Source organism: Aspergillus wentii (genome assembly GCF_001890725.1).
Source record: "Aspergillus wentii DTO 134E9 unplaced genomic scaffold ASPWEscaffold_2, whole genome shotgun sequence".
NCBI classification, from domain to species: domain Eukaryota; kingdom Fungi; phylum Ascomycota; class Eurotiomycetes; order Eurotiales; family Aspergillaceae; genus Aspergillus; species Aspergillus wentii.
This window is the reverse complement of record NW_024467833.1, coordinates 3,460,415-3,476,254: the sequence shown is the minus strand read 5'-3', so window position 1 is coordinate 3,476,254 and position 15,840 is coordinate 3,460,415. Positions and strand designations below refer to the sequence as shown.

Below are 15,840 nucleotides of genomic sequence, written 5' to 3'. Positions count from 1 at the left end.
AGATGGACTGCCCAAGGGCGAATGGGAGCAGGAGGAAAGAATGGGATTCAAGATCCAGACATTAATTACGGAGTATTTTCAGGATTGGATATGCACGACTTTTGTTACAGGTCGAATGGCCGAGTGCCGAAAAAAGAACACGACTCGTGTTGGGCCAGTAGGGAGAGCTACAGTCGCGATGCTAGTCGGCCGGTCGTCGTACAAGATGGGCTGAGATGGGTCGATTCTGGCAAATCTGGCGAGGAAAGCTGAACAGGGGAGAATTAATTGTGGGCACAGGTTGAATTTTTCAGACGGCCATCGAATATGATCGGCCCATCTTGAGGGGTGATTATTATTAGCTGAAGCACCAAAAAAGAGCAGCAAAGACTAAGAGAGGGAGAGGCGAAAAATGATCCATCATCGTCCATCCCAAGTGGACCGGCGATGAACCTCTGGTGGATGCCGGCTTCTCATTGGGTTGCGCAGGAAGCCGTTATGTGCCAGTCCAGGAGGTTGGTTTCAGGGTTTCAGGAGCATCCGGCAAGGTGTGCACGCAAGTGATGCTCAATTCAGGAGGCCTACGAGTCCCGAGGGCATGGCTAGTCTGGAGAACCTTGCTCTCCTGCATGCTATAGATGTGTGTTATAATCCTATTCACGGCAATACCACCCCTATCTTGCTCGCTCTATCATTCAGGCCATCCGGCTCATAAGGCTTAAAACGCCACTATCACCAGATTCATCTCCACTTTCTATCCTGAAGATGCCGTTGGATCAGCTGACTTCAGCGGGGCTCCTAACTCGTTAGGGGGTTTGTAGATTTTCTCCGACGGAGTCATCATGTCAATCATCAGATCCATATTTCAAGGCCACCTATCCCCCTACCAGAGTTTGCAAACAGGTTCCTTCGCAGGACAGTTGAATGCCTCTTTAAATTCCCGGGAATTCGCCATTGTATTCTGTCGTCATGTTAGCTGCAGGTACATTCCACGATCGATCAAGGGGCTTACAATAATGCGGGCGGATTTGGGCGCATGGGGATCGGTATAGATCGCCCTTTCAGCCGCCTCGTCCGTCGTCTTGCCACACCACCAGTTGGCATACGACACAAAGAAGAGTTGCTCTTTACTGAATGCAGACAGTCCCGGTAGCGCCGGATCGGGTGATGCTTCATCGCGCTTCTTCCAGGCGTGGAATGCCGCCGCTAGCCCTCCAGCGTCTGCGATATTCTCCCCCAACGTGAGACGTCCGTTGACGTGCAGTATCTTGCCGTCCCGTCCGGGGACGGTAAAGTCGGAGTATTGGTCGACAAAACATTGAGCCCGCTCTTCAAAGGCCTCGATCGTCTTCTCGTCCCACCAGTTAGTGTAGTTGCCAATCTCATCATAATGTCTACCGGTCGAATCAAAAGCTAGATTGGGAGAGTGAGCAAAGAACTGCTTTTTCGGGCGCGCTCCACTTACCATGTGAAAGCTCATGCCCACTAACGGCGCCGAAAGCACCATAAGCCAAGTACAATGGAGAAGAAGAACCCCAGAAAACAGGCGGTTGCATGATCCCAGCCGGGAAGACGATCTCATTGCCAGCGGGGTTATAGTAGGCGTTGACGGTGGGAGCGGTCATATCCCATTCATCACGGTCAGTCGGCTTGCCCAACTTCGCCCATCGTCTGCGAATGTCGAATTTTGTAGCTGCCAATTCGTTCTCGAAGTACGTCTTGTTAGATACCTCCAGGTCTTTGTAATGTTCTTTTACATCCGCCGGATCCGTGATGTTGGGGCTTTTGGTGGGAAATCCAATCTTCTGGATGATGTTTCCAACTTTCTGAATGCCCAGCTTTCTCACTTCGGGGGACATCCAGCTCGTCTGGTGAAGAACAAACACGAAGCGCTCCTTGATGTCAGACACAATTTGGTCCCCGAGCTTCTTTGAGCTCTCTGAGAAGGCATCCAAAACAAAAAACCGACTCAAACTCCATCCGAGTCCTTCATCCAGGGAGTTGATGCATTTTCGCCATCGCTCTTCGGTGGCCTGGGGGTCTTTTCCTGCGAGTTTGTTGTTAAACTCCCGCAGAGGCTGTACTTTTGAGTCTTCAATGCCACCCGCAAGGGCCTGGATGGTCTTCCACTTGAAGAACAATTGAAGAGTTTCTCTAGAAGTTTCGCCCAGAAGATCCGACAAAGACTTCATATATGATGGTGACGAAACGATTATACGATCACTTTTATAGTCAGACGGCGCCAGCACCGAGATTATCTCGGAAAGGGAGATTTCCGGAAGCAACGATTTGGTCTCGTCGATGGTAAATGGGTTATAGGTTTGGGTGATATCCTCCAGGGTTTGTGTATCCGGAGTCACGTTGGCGAGTTTTGCTTCAAAGGTCACGACATCACGGGCCAACTTTTTCTTGCTGTCGGCGAAGCTTTTGAGGACCTTTTCAACCACTTTCGTATAATCGGCAACAGTTTGAGTGTTGTTATAATACTCCCTAGATGGGAGCCCTATCTCATCGGGTGGAGATACGAAGATAACAACAGTATCTGGGTTGCGATCATCCGGCTGCCAGGGTTAGAATAGCATTGGTAGGGACAAATTGGGAATCTTACAGAAACACCAAGAGAAGTCAGTCCATCAATACCGGACTCGAGTAAATGGAGCTGGAGCTCGGTCAGACCGTCCTTGGTACCCGTGCTAGAAGCAGAGCTGGCTGGATATATCTTTTCAATATCGGCCAGAATATCATCAAGCGGCTTGCTTCCTCGCTTTTTGATCGCAGGCTCGTCAAGGCAAGCATCATAGGCAGCCTTTAACTTTTCAAAGTTCTCCGAATCCGCGGACTCGGGAGCTTCAGAGGACTCCAAAATGTGACGCAGTCGGGTCTCGGCGTTTTCTGACATGTAGGTTCCAGCAAAGATGGATCCCTGGTCGGGACGCATATCATGGCGTTCTCTCCAGCCTCCACAGACATATTGATCAAAATCGGTACAAGGATCGATGTTGGAGTGGTTTGGGTCGAGACTATAAAGAATTTCCGATGCAGCGTGTACACATTCAGGTGACTCGCAGACCGAAGGTGTCACGGGATGTGGGGGAACGGTTTCGGATGGATTGTCTGATATAGGGTCTGTCAGGAAGAATCGCTGTCGATTGGGCAGAAAAACATACCGGGCAATATTCTCCAGAAGTAATAGGCGGCAGAAGTGAACGACAAGATAGCAAATACCGTATACCGAATCAGAGAGGGCCAAGCTCCCTGGTACCTATGACGGATGGCTTTCCAGCGACAACGGCCATTGCCACAAGGCTTATCGTTCGAGAGAGGCAGGCGCTTCTCGTAATCGAAAGACGACGTATCCTTTAAAAGAGAGTCGCCCTCGAACTCATCCTGGCTGTTGGAAGCATCAGCATCATACCGCAAAGTGACCAATGGAAGAGCTCACCTAAGGGATGGGCTAGGCATCTTCTGTGCCGAGTGATGACACAATTGACTCAACACACAATTGAGATAATAGTAGAAGGATAGAAGTATATAGTACTGATATAAAAAGCAGAGTCAGGGTATCTTTCCAGCACACCAATCCCCTGATGAAGGAACGAAGGTGAGTGGTTTGTCGTTGAGGACACAGGTGATGGCGTCACATGCTCATGCAGGATGAGTCAGCCAGTTCTCATATGCTGAACTATTAAACTTTCGTTGTACTACAGAATGTGGGATGATTAGAACATAGCAGTGGTATCTATTTTGCGATACTATCATTGTATCTAAAGTATTAGAAGACTTGCTGCAGATGAGACAACAGACCATGTCGAGTTGGGTATACATAAACTCCCTACGTTGAGCATCAGAATTGAATCAATGTATTCTAGGTATTTCAGTATTAATAACAATTGCTACTAGGATACCAGGTTGTAGATATGCTCCATATTACTCAATCTACAAAGCGCTGCAAGACTGACGATGATTCTTTGTTCTGTGAGACAAAGACATGGTGATGCCCCACAGCCGTTAAACTTTATGTCGATTTGGCTCATCCAGTGGTTCTGCTTGGCAGTGCAACAGCATACATCACAACAATGCAGCAATGATATGATATGGTTGTTGCACAGTTGTCGAAGGTTGTAGTGGCTTTGTCAATGATCAATATATATGTTCTTTTGTTTAAGAGAAATCCGACTGTTCTGCTCCTGTCTCCTCGATATATATAGATGCAATGATTGTCAGAACATGGTCCGTATTACTACAAGCAGCAATTATTTACGCATTTTCGAATATATGCAGAGCTGATGTATTAGTTGGAAAGACATCTCTTCTACATTAAGCTATCTAGCAATCACAAATGATGAGATTTTCTTGTGAACCAAGCATTGAGAAAGATGGTCCATCAAAGCTTTCATAATGATCGGTCTACTGTTAGTGACCTCATTTCATTCTTGAGTGTCTAATACTGTTGAGGCTAATAAAACGAGAACACTGTAACAGTCATACCAAACACCGTTGGCTACCAGTAAAAGCCCACCTATCTAGTATTCCAGGGCATCGCTCTCTATATCTGGAATGGTCCGTCATACACTTCCATTTGACAAAGATAACTCTTCATAGATATATTGAATCCATTCTAATTTCAAATTTGGCATGGAATGAACAAACTTGTTTATTGTCTGGGTCTTGGGGGCTTGGTGATCCTTAGCCAAAAATCACAACTGACTGCATCAGCTATGCTGGTATAAATATATGCCTGCTGCAAAGGTATTGTATTTCAGTATGTTCATAAGACTCTGCAAACATATTGGATAAACTATAGGCTTTATTCGGTGAAATGCAAAGCGCACTGCCCTTATAGAGTTGGGCAGCTATGTGAGCAGCCTAATATCACCAGAATTGAAATAGTTCCACGAGGCTATGAGCAGACTGGGAGCTGTCGAACTTTATGTCAATTGGCTCGACAATAGCCCGACAAGATAGGAGATATCTAACACTAAAATACTCTGTAGGTACTCGTAGAAATCACCATGTCTAGAACAGAGAATTCAGGAGAACTTTTTGGGGCATTCGACGACAATCGACATACATAAAGTTGTAGATACTCAGGGGCAACTATATGGTTCATGATATACACCGGGATTAGATATGGAACAGCGGCTCCCGTTGGGGCCAGTAGTGACAGTCTACAGCAAATAAAGTAGAGGAGGACATTTGAGTTTAAGGAGGTAATCAGTGACTATCGCATCTGCTACGACGACAGAGGAGATGCAAATGTCGATCGGGACCTTTCAACCCAGGTTATTTGACGGTTCCACGGTCCGGGTGGAGGTGAGCCATCGGGGTTTCAATTCATTTACTCATCTTGTTGACTTGATCATTGCCGTCTGTCCGTAATCCGTACTTTTTTTTTTGGCTCAATCTTCAGTGTTTATGTTCATCTTACGGTGTAGTATCGGCCAGATGGCTTAATCCGCCATATGCCGAAAAGGGTGAAGAAATGCCGATAATAATAATGATCGGCCCATCCAAAGTGGGAAAAGTCCACCAAAGTGGTGTATCGTAATATAGCCAGCGTAGATGAAGCCAATCAAGAGGGATGGAGAGAGGAAATGGGACCCGAAGTGGTGACCATGCCACGCGAGTTTTTTGTGGAATCCAGGAAAGGCCGTTATGTGGATTTGTGGATGCGGGTTAAAGTACCAAGGAAGAGGTACTTCTGACTTATAGCCTTACTAGGCGACAGACGGTTATATTAAGGTGGACAGCGGACATTCAGTGGAGAAGAGCTTATTAGTAACAATATCATCAGAATCATCAGTACTTTGGCATCCCACTGTCGGCTGTCCAGATCAGCTGGCATCCCACGAACCATGGATCGCGCAAGTCCAGACTATTGATCTGGCTGATCAGTGTGTCGGGTACAGTGGCTGCCAGGAATAACAAAAATGGGCGATGAACCATTTACTATGGACGATGTAGGAATGATGTCCGAGTCAAGTCCGAATGGATGGGATTCGGAGAATAACTCAATCCAGTATGGTTGGTGGTTCGGTGCTGGTCCTGTTCTGTACTCCAGAGCACGGAGTATGTACACACGGACGACGGAGTAATAGGTATTATTGATTACTCCGTATGTATTGTTATTATTATTGAATTACAAGTACTCCGTATTCTTCTTTATGATAGACTTTTCGTATTCTGTAGGCATCATGTCGACAATGGATAGACTCACTGATAAGATGCGAAAAGACTATTCAGAATCTAAAAGCTGACAGCCCCTGCTTTAGTCCCAAGACGGCGCCCAAAGATGAAACCGGAAGGCCTGAACCCGACCGCCCCACTACCGGGTCAAATACCCCTGATGATGGATCTATGTGTGTGCAGTCTATGATGTATCATTCATCATTCAAGTGTCTGCAGGAAATAATATGAGTTATCTGATAGATGAGATGATGCAGAGACAAATATCATTCTCAGACGGGCAAATCGACCGAGAGTCCCGTGACATGTGGTTCGGGCTAGCGTCCGGCGTGGACCAGTCAGGATGCTCAGACCCCTGTCTGGCAGAAGTTTAGTCCATACCTAATGTCATTATGATTACTTGACCTCGGTTATACAGAAGTATCATGGATGTGAATGATAACTAGTAGAGTAGCCATAGTAGTAGAGGAGAGAGAAAAAGAAATTATCATCGCAAAAAAAAGAAACTCGGATCAGTAGTAGATGTACCTACAGACAACTAGTCGGGCTACTATCAACGAACTCTATGCGGGATTCGCACCATTCGGGTTCCCCGACAAGTCAGGCTTAAGCAAATGCCCGTCGATCGCTGCATGCCAATGCATCCTCGTGGCGTTCGGTTGCGTCGCTCAGAAGGGGAAATACCCAGAGAAGAAATAGAATCTCTCTTCCGACACATGGCCATGTTCGTGGAAAAAGGGGGGAGAAACGCTAGAACTCGTGTCTATCCAGAGTGCCTCTGTTAGCTGGAGCCACCTGGTGTTCAAGTCAAGAAGCGGCAAAGCATAGACTGCCGTGATTCCACTTGTCAGTGGTAAAAGAAGAAGTAGACAAAGAAAATAATAATAATAATAATAATAATAACAACAACAACGATAATAACACTCAGAATTCCTAGGAGTGGGATTGAGGATCGTCGGTGGATGATTCCTGGAACAGCCCAAAGTCGTCTTCCTCAACTGCCGCCGCTTTCCTTTTCGCATCTTCATCTCTTTCTCCCCTCTGATTCAGGTAGGAAAACGGGGTCTAACCTGTCGAACCAACTAATTAATTAATATTATCCCATTCTCTTGAGCAAATAATAATAACTACTAATATTATTATCCAATACTCTCCTCCCCGATCGGACTGGATATACCCAACTTAGGTCAACCCACGCCTTAATCGCGCGGCACTACGATCCATCCGGCCTCCTCCCCGCTTGTGTCTGTCCATCTGTTCCGTTTGATCGTTCGTCTCTGTTGTGGGACGGCAGAGATGTACTACTACCACCTCCCATTTCTCTATTCCTCCTCTGACTGATGCGATCGAGATTCCTTCTTTCTTCCTTCTCCCCTCTTCTCTTCCTTTCTCAACCTCCAGTCGCTGGATTGTTACGCCCTGTTCCTCCTTCGATCCCGACCGCTTTGACAGTACTAGGTCAATTAATTCTATCTATCCCTCTACCTTACCTTCCCCTCGGTTTCACTCGTCCTCGAATTCGACAAAAATAAAAAAAAAAAACGTCGTCGGTGCCGGTTCAGGAAACCTTGTGCGCCTTTCATCCCCCTCGTTCTCTTGTAGACACCACTCGGGTTCTGCAATCGGCCTTTACCTCCACGCTCTGCTCGATCGTACCTCGTTCTACACATTGCTGCGACTTGACGTCCTACACACGATATTTACGGGGTTTTGCAGAGTCAGCTGTGCTGTCTCGTGGAAATTATTTCTTTTGGGTTCGTCGGGAAATTCAATTGTGGAAATTCCCGAGAAATATTGCAGGATACCAAAGATTAGAAACGGATTAGACCCTCACAAGTCTCATCCATCCGTCGGGTGTTGCTCCTGTTTCACCCTGTAGATACATCGTTCGGGGTAATCGCAGGTTCGCTCAACCTCGTTACTTACACCTCCCCGCGGTTAGAAGTGCGGATCGTCTGGAAATTTCGTGACCTGTCTATTTCTAGGTGGGTGTTTCCCTCCCCTTCCCTTTGTTTAATAATTTTGTTGGAAATTATAATGCATGTGCATGGTCCATCTTTGAGCTAGTCGGGGTTGCATTGCATGTGTCTTGAGGATGGCTTTTTGAATGGTCGCTCGTTCATATCCCTGATTCAGCCTCGGAAGATGGCGGCCATGGTGCCGATGTTCACTTAAATGCGACCTGTATTTCCACCGATCTCGACTAACCATCTTCTTTTAGAGATCTATTATCGTTCTTTTTTTAATCAAATACACTATGGGTTGCATGAGCTCAAAACCGGTTGACCCGGCAGAGAAGGATGCGGTGCAGCGCAGCGCCAGGATAGAAAAGATCTTGAAGACCGACAAGAAGACCATGGACAGAACAATCAAGATTCTCCTACTTGGTACGTAGTCTATCGCTTTACTGCCGCCCACAAGGCCAATTCTAATTCCACCAGGTGCCGGAGAATCTGGAAAGTCCACCATCATTAAACAAATGCGAATCATCCATGCCGGAGGTTTCCCGGAAGATGAACGCCGCCAGACTCGCGCAGTCATCTACTCCAACATTGTCATTGCATTCAAGGTCTTGTTGGACATTATGCGCGCAGAGAATATCGTTTTCGAGAAGGAGTCGACAAAGGTGAATTGAATTTGGAGCCGTTTATTTTGTGGATCTGGCTAATCGTTTTCTTTACATAGCCACTGGCCGAGCTGATAGACAAATCGGACCCCGACCTTCCTTCGGATGAGGCGTTCACGGACCTCAAGGTCCGTGATGCTATGAGAGAGATGTGGGACGATTCGGGTGTACAAAAAGCTGTTGCCCGAGGACATGAATTTGCTCTAAACGATAATTTGCATTAGTGAGTTTTGATGGTCGATTGCATTGTAATATGTGCTGACCCCTTTAGCTTTTTCCATTCACTCGATAGGATATTTGCGACAGGGTGGCTTCCGGACAATCAGGATATGCTTCAGGCTCGTCTGCGGACAACAGGTATTACGGAAACCCTGTTTGAGCTTGGACAGATGAACTTCCGAATGATGGATGTTGGTGGACAACGGTCAGAGCGAAAGAAGTGGATTCACTGCTTCGAGGGTGTCCAATGTCTTCTTTTCATGGTGGCACTATCTGGTTACGACCAGTGTTTGGTTGAGGATCAAAACGCCGTAAGTGCATGAAATCAGCTCTCCTTTAAATGAGAAACTCTGACCTTGAAATAGAACCAAATGCACGAAGCAATGATGCTCTTCGAGTCCCTGGTCAACGGCGAGTGGTTCAAACGCAAGCCGATCATTCTGTTCCTGAACAAGATCGATCTTTTCAAGGGGAAACTCGCCGTTTCGCCTGTCTCCAAGCACTTCCCAGATTACAGCGGTTCCGATACAGATTTTGACGCTGCTGCAAGATATTTCGCCGACCGATTCCGTGGCATCAACCGAATACCAGATCGCGAAATCTACATCCACTATACTAATGCCACAGACACCACCTTGCTTAAGGCGACCATGGACTCGGTCCAAGACATGATCATCCAGAAGAACCTGCATACATTAATACTATAAGGCAGAGCTATACCTGGAGAGCCCACCTACCGCTAGCATGAGATGCAGGATTTTCCTTTCTTCCAGCCTACCATTTCGCATTGCATGACCAAGCGTTCCTTCTTTTCTTTATTGCATTCTCCTTTACTAACCTTCTACCTTCTACATTTTATATATCTTTGTCAGTTTTATGAAGCGTCTTGATAGAGTCAATATTTGACTCTCGGCTACGTTGTCACTATATTGTATAAAAGCTTATGCTGAGTGCCATTGTCTTTGCAATGCAGTGATACCACATGTTTTGTCTCTGCATGTTTTTCTCTTATATTAACGATCTCATCATACTCCTTTTCGTTTTTGCTTTTCCTTTCTGTTTCATTTTCACTTTTCTCACTGTCTTTTCCTCTTTTCTTTTCTCGGACGCATTAGTGTTGACTTGAAGCGTTTTCTATGTATTGGTGGACCGATTTCAAGATGTTGCAAGAATTCTTTCGGTTTATGCATATATACCAGTCATACCATAATGCCATTGTACATATATTAATCCATCTACCTTAATTTTTAGTCATTCTTTATCACGCGTGAATTTTTACTTAGGAATGGTGTCATCAGTCCATACGACGCAGCCATGTGCGTGGAAACCTTAGGTGTCTGATTACCTAACCGGACCGCATGATCAGTGACGCCGATTCCGGTTCGACTTCGATTTCGCCTCCGACGACTCCAACCGACCGACTTCAATCCCCAACACCTTCGTTCTCTCAGAGTCGGGGTTCTACGTCGTCGGAATGTTATCATCTTCTCTACGCCGGGCGGCGTGGGCACCCATCGTGCCCATCTCCGGCGTATCTCGCCAGCCTACGCAGGGCTTTGCCGCCGCTGCTGCTGCCTCCTCTTCCTCCAGTGGTCTTCTCGGCGCGACGAATCAGAATGTCCGCCAACGCCGGTACTCGTCTTCCTCATCGAAGCCTAGCGACGGTTCCAGGATAGATGCTTCTTCCCAGACTCCTGCGAAGGGTGTCAACTCTGGGGAGAAGCGTGAGGGCAAGGCCTCGAGACGGAGGGGAAAGGATGGCAATGCTCGGCAAAAGTCGAGCCAGCAGTCGGCTTTTTCCAACCTTCCCAGTGTTCCCTCAACTCAGCACCGACAGCCGCATGGTAAGTCAACCTATTTGAGATGAAAGGAGAGAGGGCAAAAGATTTTTCACTACTTCTAATGTTGATCTGTTATTGCGACTGTGACTGACTTTTTTCTTTGTTGCAGATGTCCATGTAGCTTCGTTCTTCTCCATCCACCGTCCTATCTCCGTCTCTACCACTGTCCCCCCGACCTCGAGCGCAGAAACGTTCGACTCCATCTTCTCCAAGAGGTCGACAAAGAATGAAGCGGACGATGTGATCTTCACGCTTTCCTCCGCAGTCGACACCATGGAGGGCTCGGCCCAGAACATGGAACAGGATGAGTCGAATATCCTGACCCGAGGCTCCAATTTCGAGATGGATGGTGCCCACCTCGACGGAATCAACCTGGGCGACCTCAAAATCTCCGTTGATGAGCTCACAAAGCGTCTTCGCCCATTCCACCCCCCTCCGCCCCCGGTCCCCTTTGACGAGGCCAAGGATGCCCACCAGGCCATCGAGCCCGAGGGCACCAGCTACTCGACTGTCCTGACCATCCACGAATCTACCCACGCCGATGGCCGCAAGACATACGAGGCCCACACCACCCCCTTCGTCCGTAGTCAGGACATGGACGCCCCCGGTGTCATGGAGAACGAGGCCATCGAGGAGCTCCCCACCAACTCGGGCGCCACCTACATCGAGCGTCTCCGCAACAACCGCACCATGCACGCCATCAGCACGAAGAGACGGCGCAAGTCGAAGATGAAGAAGCACAAGTTCAAGAAGCTCTTGCGGAAGACAAGAACCCTGAGACGGAAGCTGGATAAGGCTTAATCAAATCGTGTTGCCACTACAGTTACATCTTTAGATATCCGCATCACCGTTCTCTTTTTTGACACCCTCTTAACTTACCTATTTACCCTGTTTTATTTTATTTTTTTCATAACATACTCTGATATTAGAAGCCGTCGGCCTGGGTTTTTTGATGTTATCTGGCTTAGTAGCTTCTATATTCAATTGCATATCCCTGCACAGTGAATACTGAATAGATTTTTTTTGAATCTCCTTCACCATCTTAATTGCTACGTAGAGTAGGCACTACTGTTCTACAATAGAGAGAAAAGGTTCATGACTTCGAATCGTTTGCGATATCATATCAAATGCAAGACCGAAATAACAAAAAACAAGGTAAGAGACAGGCAAAGCGCACGCATTATAAAAGACAAAAAAACAGACATTTCAGCATTGCAATGTAAATCGATCCAGTCCAGGATCAGCGACTCCCATAAAGTACAAGTTCCACGCGGACCTTGGGCCATGCAATGTATCTACCACATCCATCCACTAACCCGTGCTAGTCTACAGCTCCGTTTCCCAACAAACACAGCCGCGTTATAACTCTTGGTCCATTTATAAGAAAGTAAAGATATGTCAAAGCTCCTCCGTTCCAAACTCCGCGTCTTAGCTATTGGAGATGACAGACGAGGTCACCATCCCGGATGAAAACGAACGATCAAGGACTATACCAAAGAAAATATTCCTGATCAACCGGGCTTCAATCCATGGTTGTCATGGAATGAATTGATACGCAGTATCGCTTGACGGTTGTTCAGATGGCGAGTGGCTCGTCTAGCATTGGACATCAATGCTCGAGCGAGAGTTCATCAGAAGAGCAACAATCAAACCGTACAGACCTGGAAGAAGTATTCAATTAGAAATGTTCGGAAGGGTCAAGGCCAAGAAGGATGCGTTGACTTACCCAAAACTTCAGCGAAAATGAGAATCAAAATCATTCCAACGTAAAGTCTGGGCTGTTGAGCTGTTCCACGGACACCTGCGTCTCCAACAATACCAATGGCAAAACTGCGAATCAAAGAATTAGTTTCAAAGATCATAGCGGAGAATTCGCGGTCCAACATACCCAGCTGCCAAACCAGCGAGACCGACGGCAAGACCCGCACCCAACTGAATGAACCCTGTGTACAAAGGAACCTTCTGGTTCAAATCGTTTGCAATCAAGACCGAAACGACCAAACCGTAGATACCGATGATACCCGCCATGACAATGGGGACAATGTCTGTAACATCAAGTCAGAAAACCGTTATGATCGAGCCCATCTGCGAAATGTAGATTTGCAGATGATATCTTGAAGGCTTCCAACGTACTCTTAACGATCAGGTCGGGTCTCAGGACGGCCATTCCGCAGACACCGACACCAGCCTTGGCGGTTCCATAGGCGGCTCCGAAGCAGGTGAAGACAATAGCGGAAGTGCAACCCAGGGCACCGAAGAAGGGCTACATCGCAAAGCGTCAGTTAGAATATGGTTCATTTGGAGAAGATATCGCTCGACGGGCTGAACCGGGCGGGGACGCAGTCGATGTTCGTAGGACAGAGCTTCGGAAACCAGGCAATTAAGACATGTCAAGACTTACCGCATAGACGGGGCTATCAAAGAGGAAAAGTTAGCGCAAGGTATCGCAAATAGCTCCAGAGAGCCTTTTTGATGGGTAAAATCATGATAAATGGCAGGTCAAGGTAGTCGGAAAAGGAGCGGTCCGAGGAGTACGTACCAAAGTTCGGTGGCCATTTTGACAGATTTAATGGACTCGAAGGGAACCGATAATAACGGATAAAGCTATAAAGAGGGGAGCAGAGCTTGACCAGATAGCAAATGCCGCGTAGACGACTGTTCCGATGATGCGAAGGCTGCTGGGGGTGCGAGACGGAGATGGAGAGGTTGGAGGCGACACTCAACACGCTGGTTGCTTCGGGGAGGCTCAACCACCACAAGTGCTGACACGTGATCGGTCTTGGCGCCGTGCCGTCCATGAAGCTGACGTCGTTTACGATGAGATTAATGGAGATAAATTTGCATCAACAGGTGTTGTATTAAACACTGGTTATAACTATACAGTATAGTAGCCTTCAGGTTCAGATCACGCAACTATTAGGTCCACTCTCGATCCAGGCACATCAAGTTTAGTGCCAGATTCTAGTATCTCTCCCTCTGCCTCGATGACGGGCTGCAAGTATGTGATTGCTTTTTCCGATAATGCCCCAAAGTAGTTAGGGAGCGCGGCCAAATCTATCTGGGCCATATTATCGACAGACTCCTCGAGTATCTCAGGGTCAGACAAGACACCAAAATGGCACGAGATGGCTCCTTCTTGGACCTTTGGTAACGCATCATTTTGATCCAACTTTGGCTCTACCGAGACAAAGAACTGAATGTAGTCATCCTCTCTGGCAACCTGGGAGAGAAGGGATAGATCATCGATTATCAATCCCTTGTCCAACGGAGGCAAGCCCGGCAGTGTGTCTGCATTTGGATCAAACAGATTATTCAGAACCAAAAGATTCCCTTGGTCGGCCGTGGTCAAGAACCTGATTTCTGGGTCCAGAGAAAGTAGACCTTGCTTCTTGCCCCATCCACCTCCACCGCTCATCACGCGGTGAAGTTTTCCACCAGCCCGAATGGCCTTGTCCAGGCGATCTTGCGCAGAATCGGTTTCATTTAGAGCATCAGCATCAGGCCGCTCAACCAGTGCCCAAACAGAAACCCTTCGGTCTTCAATGTTGTGCTCAGCTATGTAGCGAGGGAGCTCCTTCTCCAGTTCAGATGAAGCCGGCATCGGGGCCTTTGAATTTCCATCGGTAGATTTCGATACCTGACGCAAAATATTACCCATACTGGATACAACCTTTCTTCGCTGACTGACGGGGTGTAGTGGAAGCTCGAATTTGTCGTGCACGAAGTTGGCGGATGTATTCAGGACACAGTTTGTAAGATCAATGGACTGGTCTAGGCTCAGTTTGTTTGAAACAGAGTCAAGAGCCCAGCGCATTCCAAAAAGGGTATTCTCATTGCCGTTGATGAATATGGTGTTGGCAAGGCGTAGTCCCACTTCATAGATTGGTCTATGAACTGCATCTCCAGAACGGTTTGGTGCCCCGGCTTGGACTGAAAATATGAGAGCGGACTCCTCAGATCCTGTGCTCCTGATACGACGAGGCGGAGCGGCCTTTCCTTGGATGTTCTCTTCCTTCACGAACATGAGGGACAGACCCTCTGATTCAAGTATTCCATTTCCAGGCACACGGGAATCAGGGATTCGATCGATGATAGCTGCGATCGCATGAAGGGGTGCCGAACGGGAATCGGGGGAATTGTGAAAGAGTCGGTTCATCCATTGCTCAAGGAATTCACCGGAGGGATCAATCCACGGAGCGAAACTTGGAGTGACGAAAAGAACGGGAACGTTTCCTGGCTCTGCTAAGGAAGCTGGGATAGGAGGGATACTCGAAAGCACGTCATCTGGTGTCTTCGTAGACAGTTAGCTAGTGACTGTACGGGAATCATGGAGGCATTACAATTTGTTCAGGCGTCTTCGTGAGCCATGTGTAGGCAAAGGAGCTGCCATCAAGGACTGTCTTCCTTTGCGAGCCAAAACATCTTAGACCGAAGCTAGACCTGCGTAGGTGGGAGCTCGTTTTGTATTGCGATTGACTGAGCAGCAGCCGCGAAGCCGGCTTGACGGCCAATCGTGGTGGCATGGAGATCGGGACGCGCCCGGATATTATCGACATGGAAGCATGGAGATGGACAATCAAGGTCCAGGAATGGCCGATTGTCGAGTTTTTTGGGTGGTTAAGCTGTGGTGGTCGAGGGGGAAGAGCCGGTGTTTTTTCATGCGGAGAGCAACTCGGGCGGAGTTTGAATGATCGCCAAGACTTGCAGTTCTGGAAGAGTTGAAAACATTGTTTCGACAACTTGTGTTGGACAACATTGAGGTTTTATCATCGGTGTATATTTGGCTATTTGCGATTATTTGGTTGTTAGAAAGGTCATGTGCTCTTGTTCAACTATAGATTTTCTGTATGTTCAGCAGTAATATCTCTGGTAGAATAACTAGTATCACTATGAACCACAGCTAAGAATCCAGTATTATGATGACTATCGTCTTATCACTCCTGGAATGCTAAAAAGGATTTGATTAATGGATGCGCGATGATGTATGTC

General features: G+C 47.3%; 5 protein-coding genes across 5 annotated transcripts; 2 read left to right on the top strand and 3 right to left on the bottom strand.

Annotated features, from left to right (window-relative positions):
* Positions 1-862: 862 nt before the first annotated feature.
* Positions 863-3,441, bottom strand: ASPWEDRAFT_169225 (M13 family metallopeptidase; the record flags this gene model as incomplete). Its single annotated transcript, XM_040830414.1, has 6 exons — positions 863-940; positions 992-1,392; positions 1,445-2,540; positions 2,588-3,093; positions 3,147-3,370; positions 3,422-3,441. 6 exons carry the CDS (start codon positions 3,439-3,441, stop codon positions 863-865), a joined length of 2,325 nt encoding a protein of 774 aa, XP_040693049.1.
* A 4,981-nt stretch (positions 3,442-8,422) lies between these two features.
* ASPWEDRAFT_169224 (guanine nucleotide-binding protein subunit alpha) lies at positions 8,423-9,717 on the top strand (the record flags this gene model as incomplete). Its single annotated transcript, XM_040830413.1, has 5 exons — positions 8,423-8,552; positions 8,607-8,791; positions 8,851-9,014; positions 9,063-9,321; positions 9,376-9,717. 5 exons carry the CDS (start codon positions 8,423-8,425, stop codon positions 9,715-9,717), a joined length of 1,080 nt encoding a protein of 359 aa, XP_040693048.1.
* A 767-nt stretch (positions 9,718-10,484) lies between these two features.
* Positions 10,485-11,800, top strand: ASPWEDRAFT_150448 (mitochondrial 37S ribosomal protein mS38; the record flags this gene model as incomplete). The annotated part of the gene is made up of 2 exons (XM_040829583.1): positions 10,485-10,854; positions 10,961-11,800. The coding sequence occupies 2 exons, from the start codon at positions 10,485-10,487 to the stop codon at positions 11,650-11,652; spliced, it is 1,062 nt and encodes a 353-aa protein (XP_040693047.1). The 3' UTR covers positions 11,653-11,800.
* A 647-nt stretch (positions 11,801-12,447) lies between these two features.
* ASPWEDRAFT_49380 (H(+)-transporting V0 sector ATPase subunit c) lies at positions 12,448-13,407 on the bottom strand (the record flags this gene model as incomplete). The annotated part of the gene is made up of 5 exons (XM_040837273.1): positions 12,448-12,512; positions 12,578-12,681; positions 12,740-12,896; positions 12,985-13,114; positions 13,387-13,407. 5 exons carry the CDS (start codon positions 13,405-13,407, stop codon positions 12,448-12,450), a joined length of 477 nt encoding a protein of 158 aa, XP_040693046.1.
* A 349-nt stretch (positions 13,408-13,756) lies between these two features.
* Positions 13,757-15,407, bottom strand: ASPWEDRAFT_49379 (uncharacterized protein; the record flags this gene model as incomplete). The annotated part of the gene is made up of 3 exons (XM_040837272.1): positions 13,757-15,142; positions 15,192-15,273; positions 15,322-15,407. The coding sequence occupies 3 exons, from the start codon at positions 15,405-15,407 to the stop codon at positions 13,757-13,759; spliced, it is 1,554 nt and encodes a 517-aa protein (XP_040693045.1).
* Between the last annotated feature and the right edge of the window lie 433 nt (positions 15,408-15,840).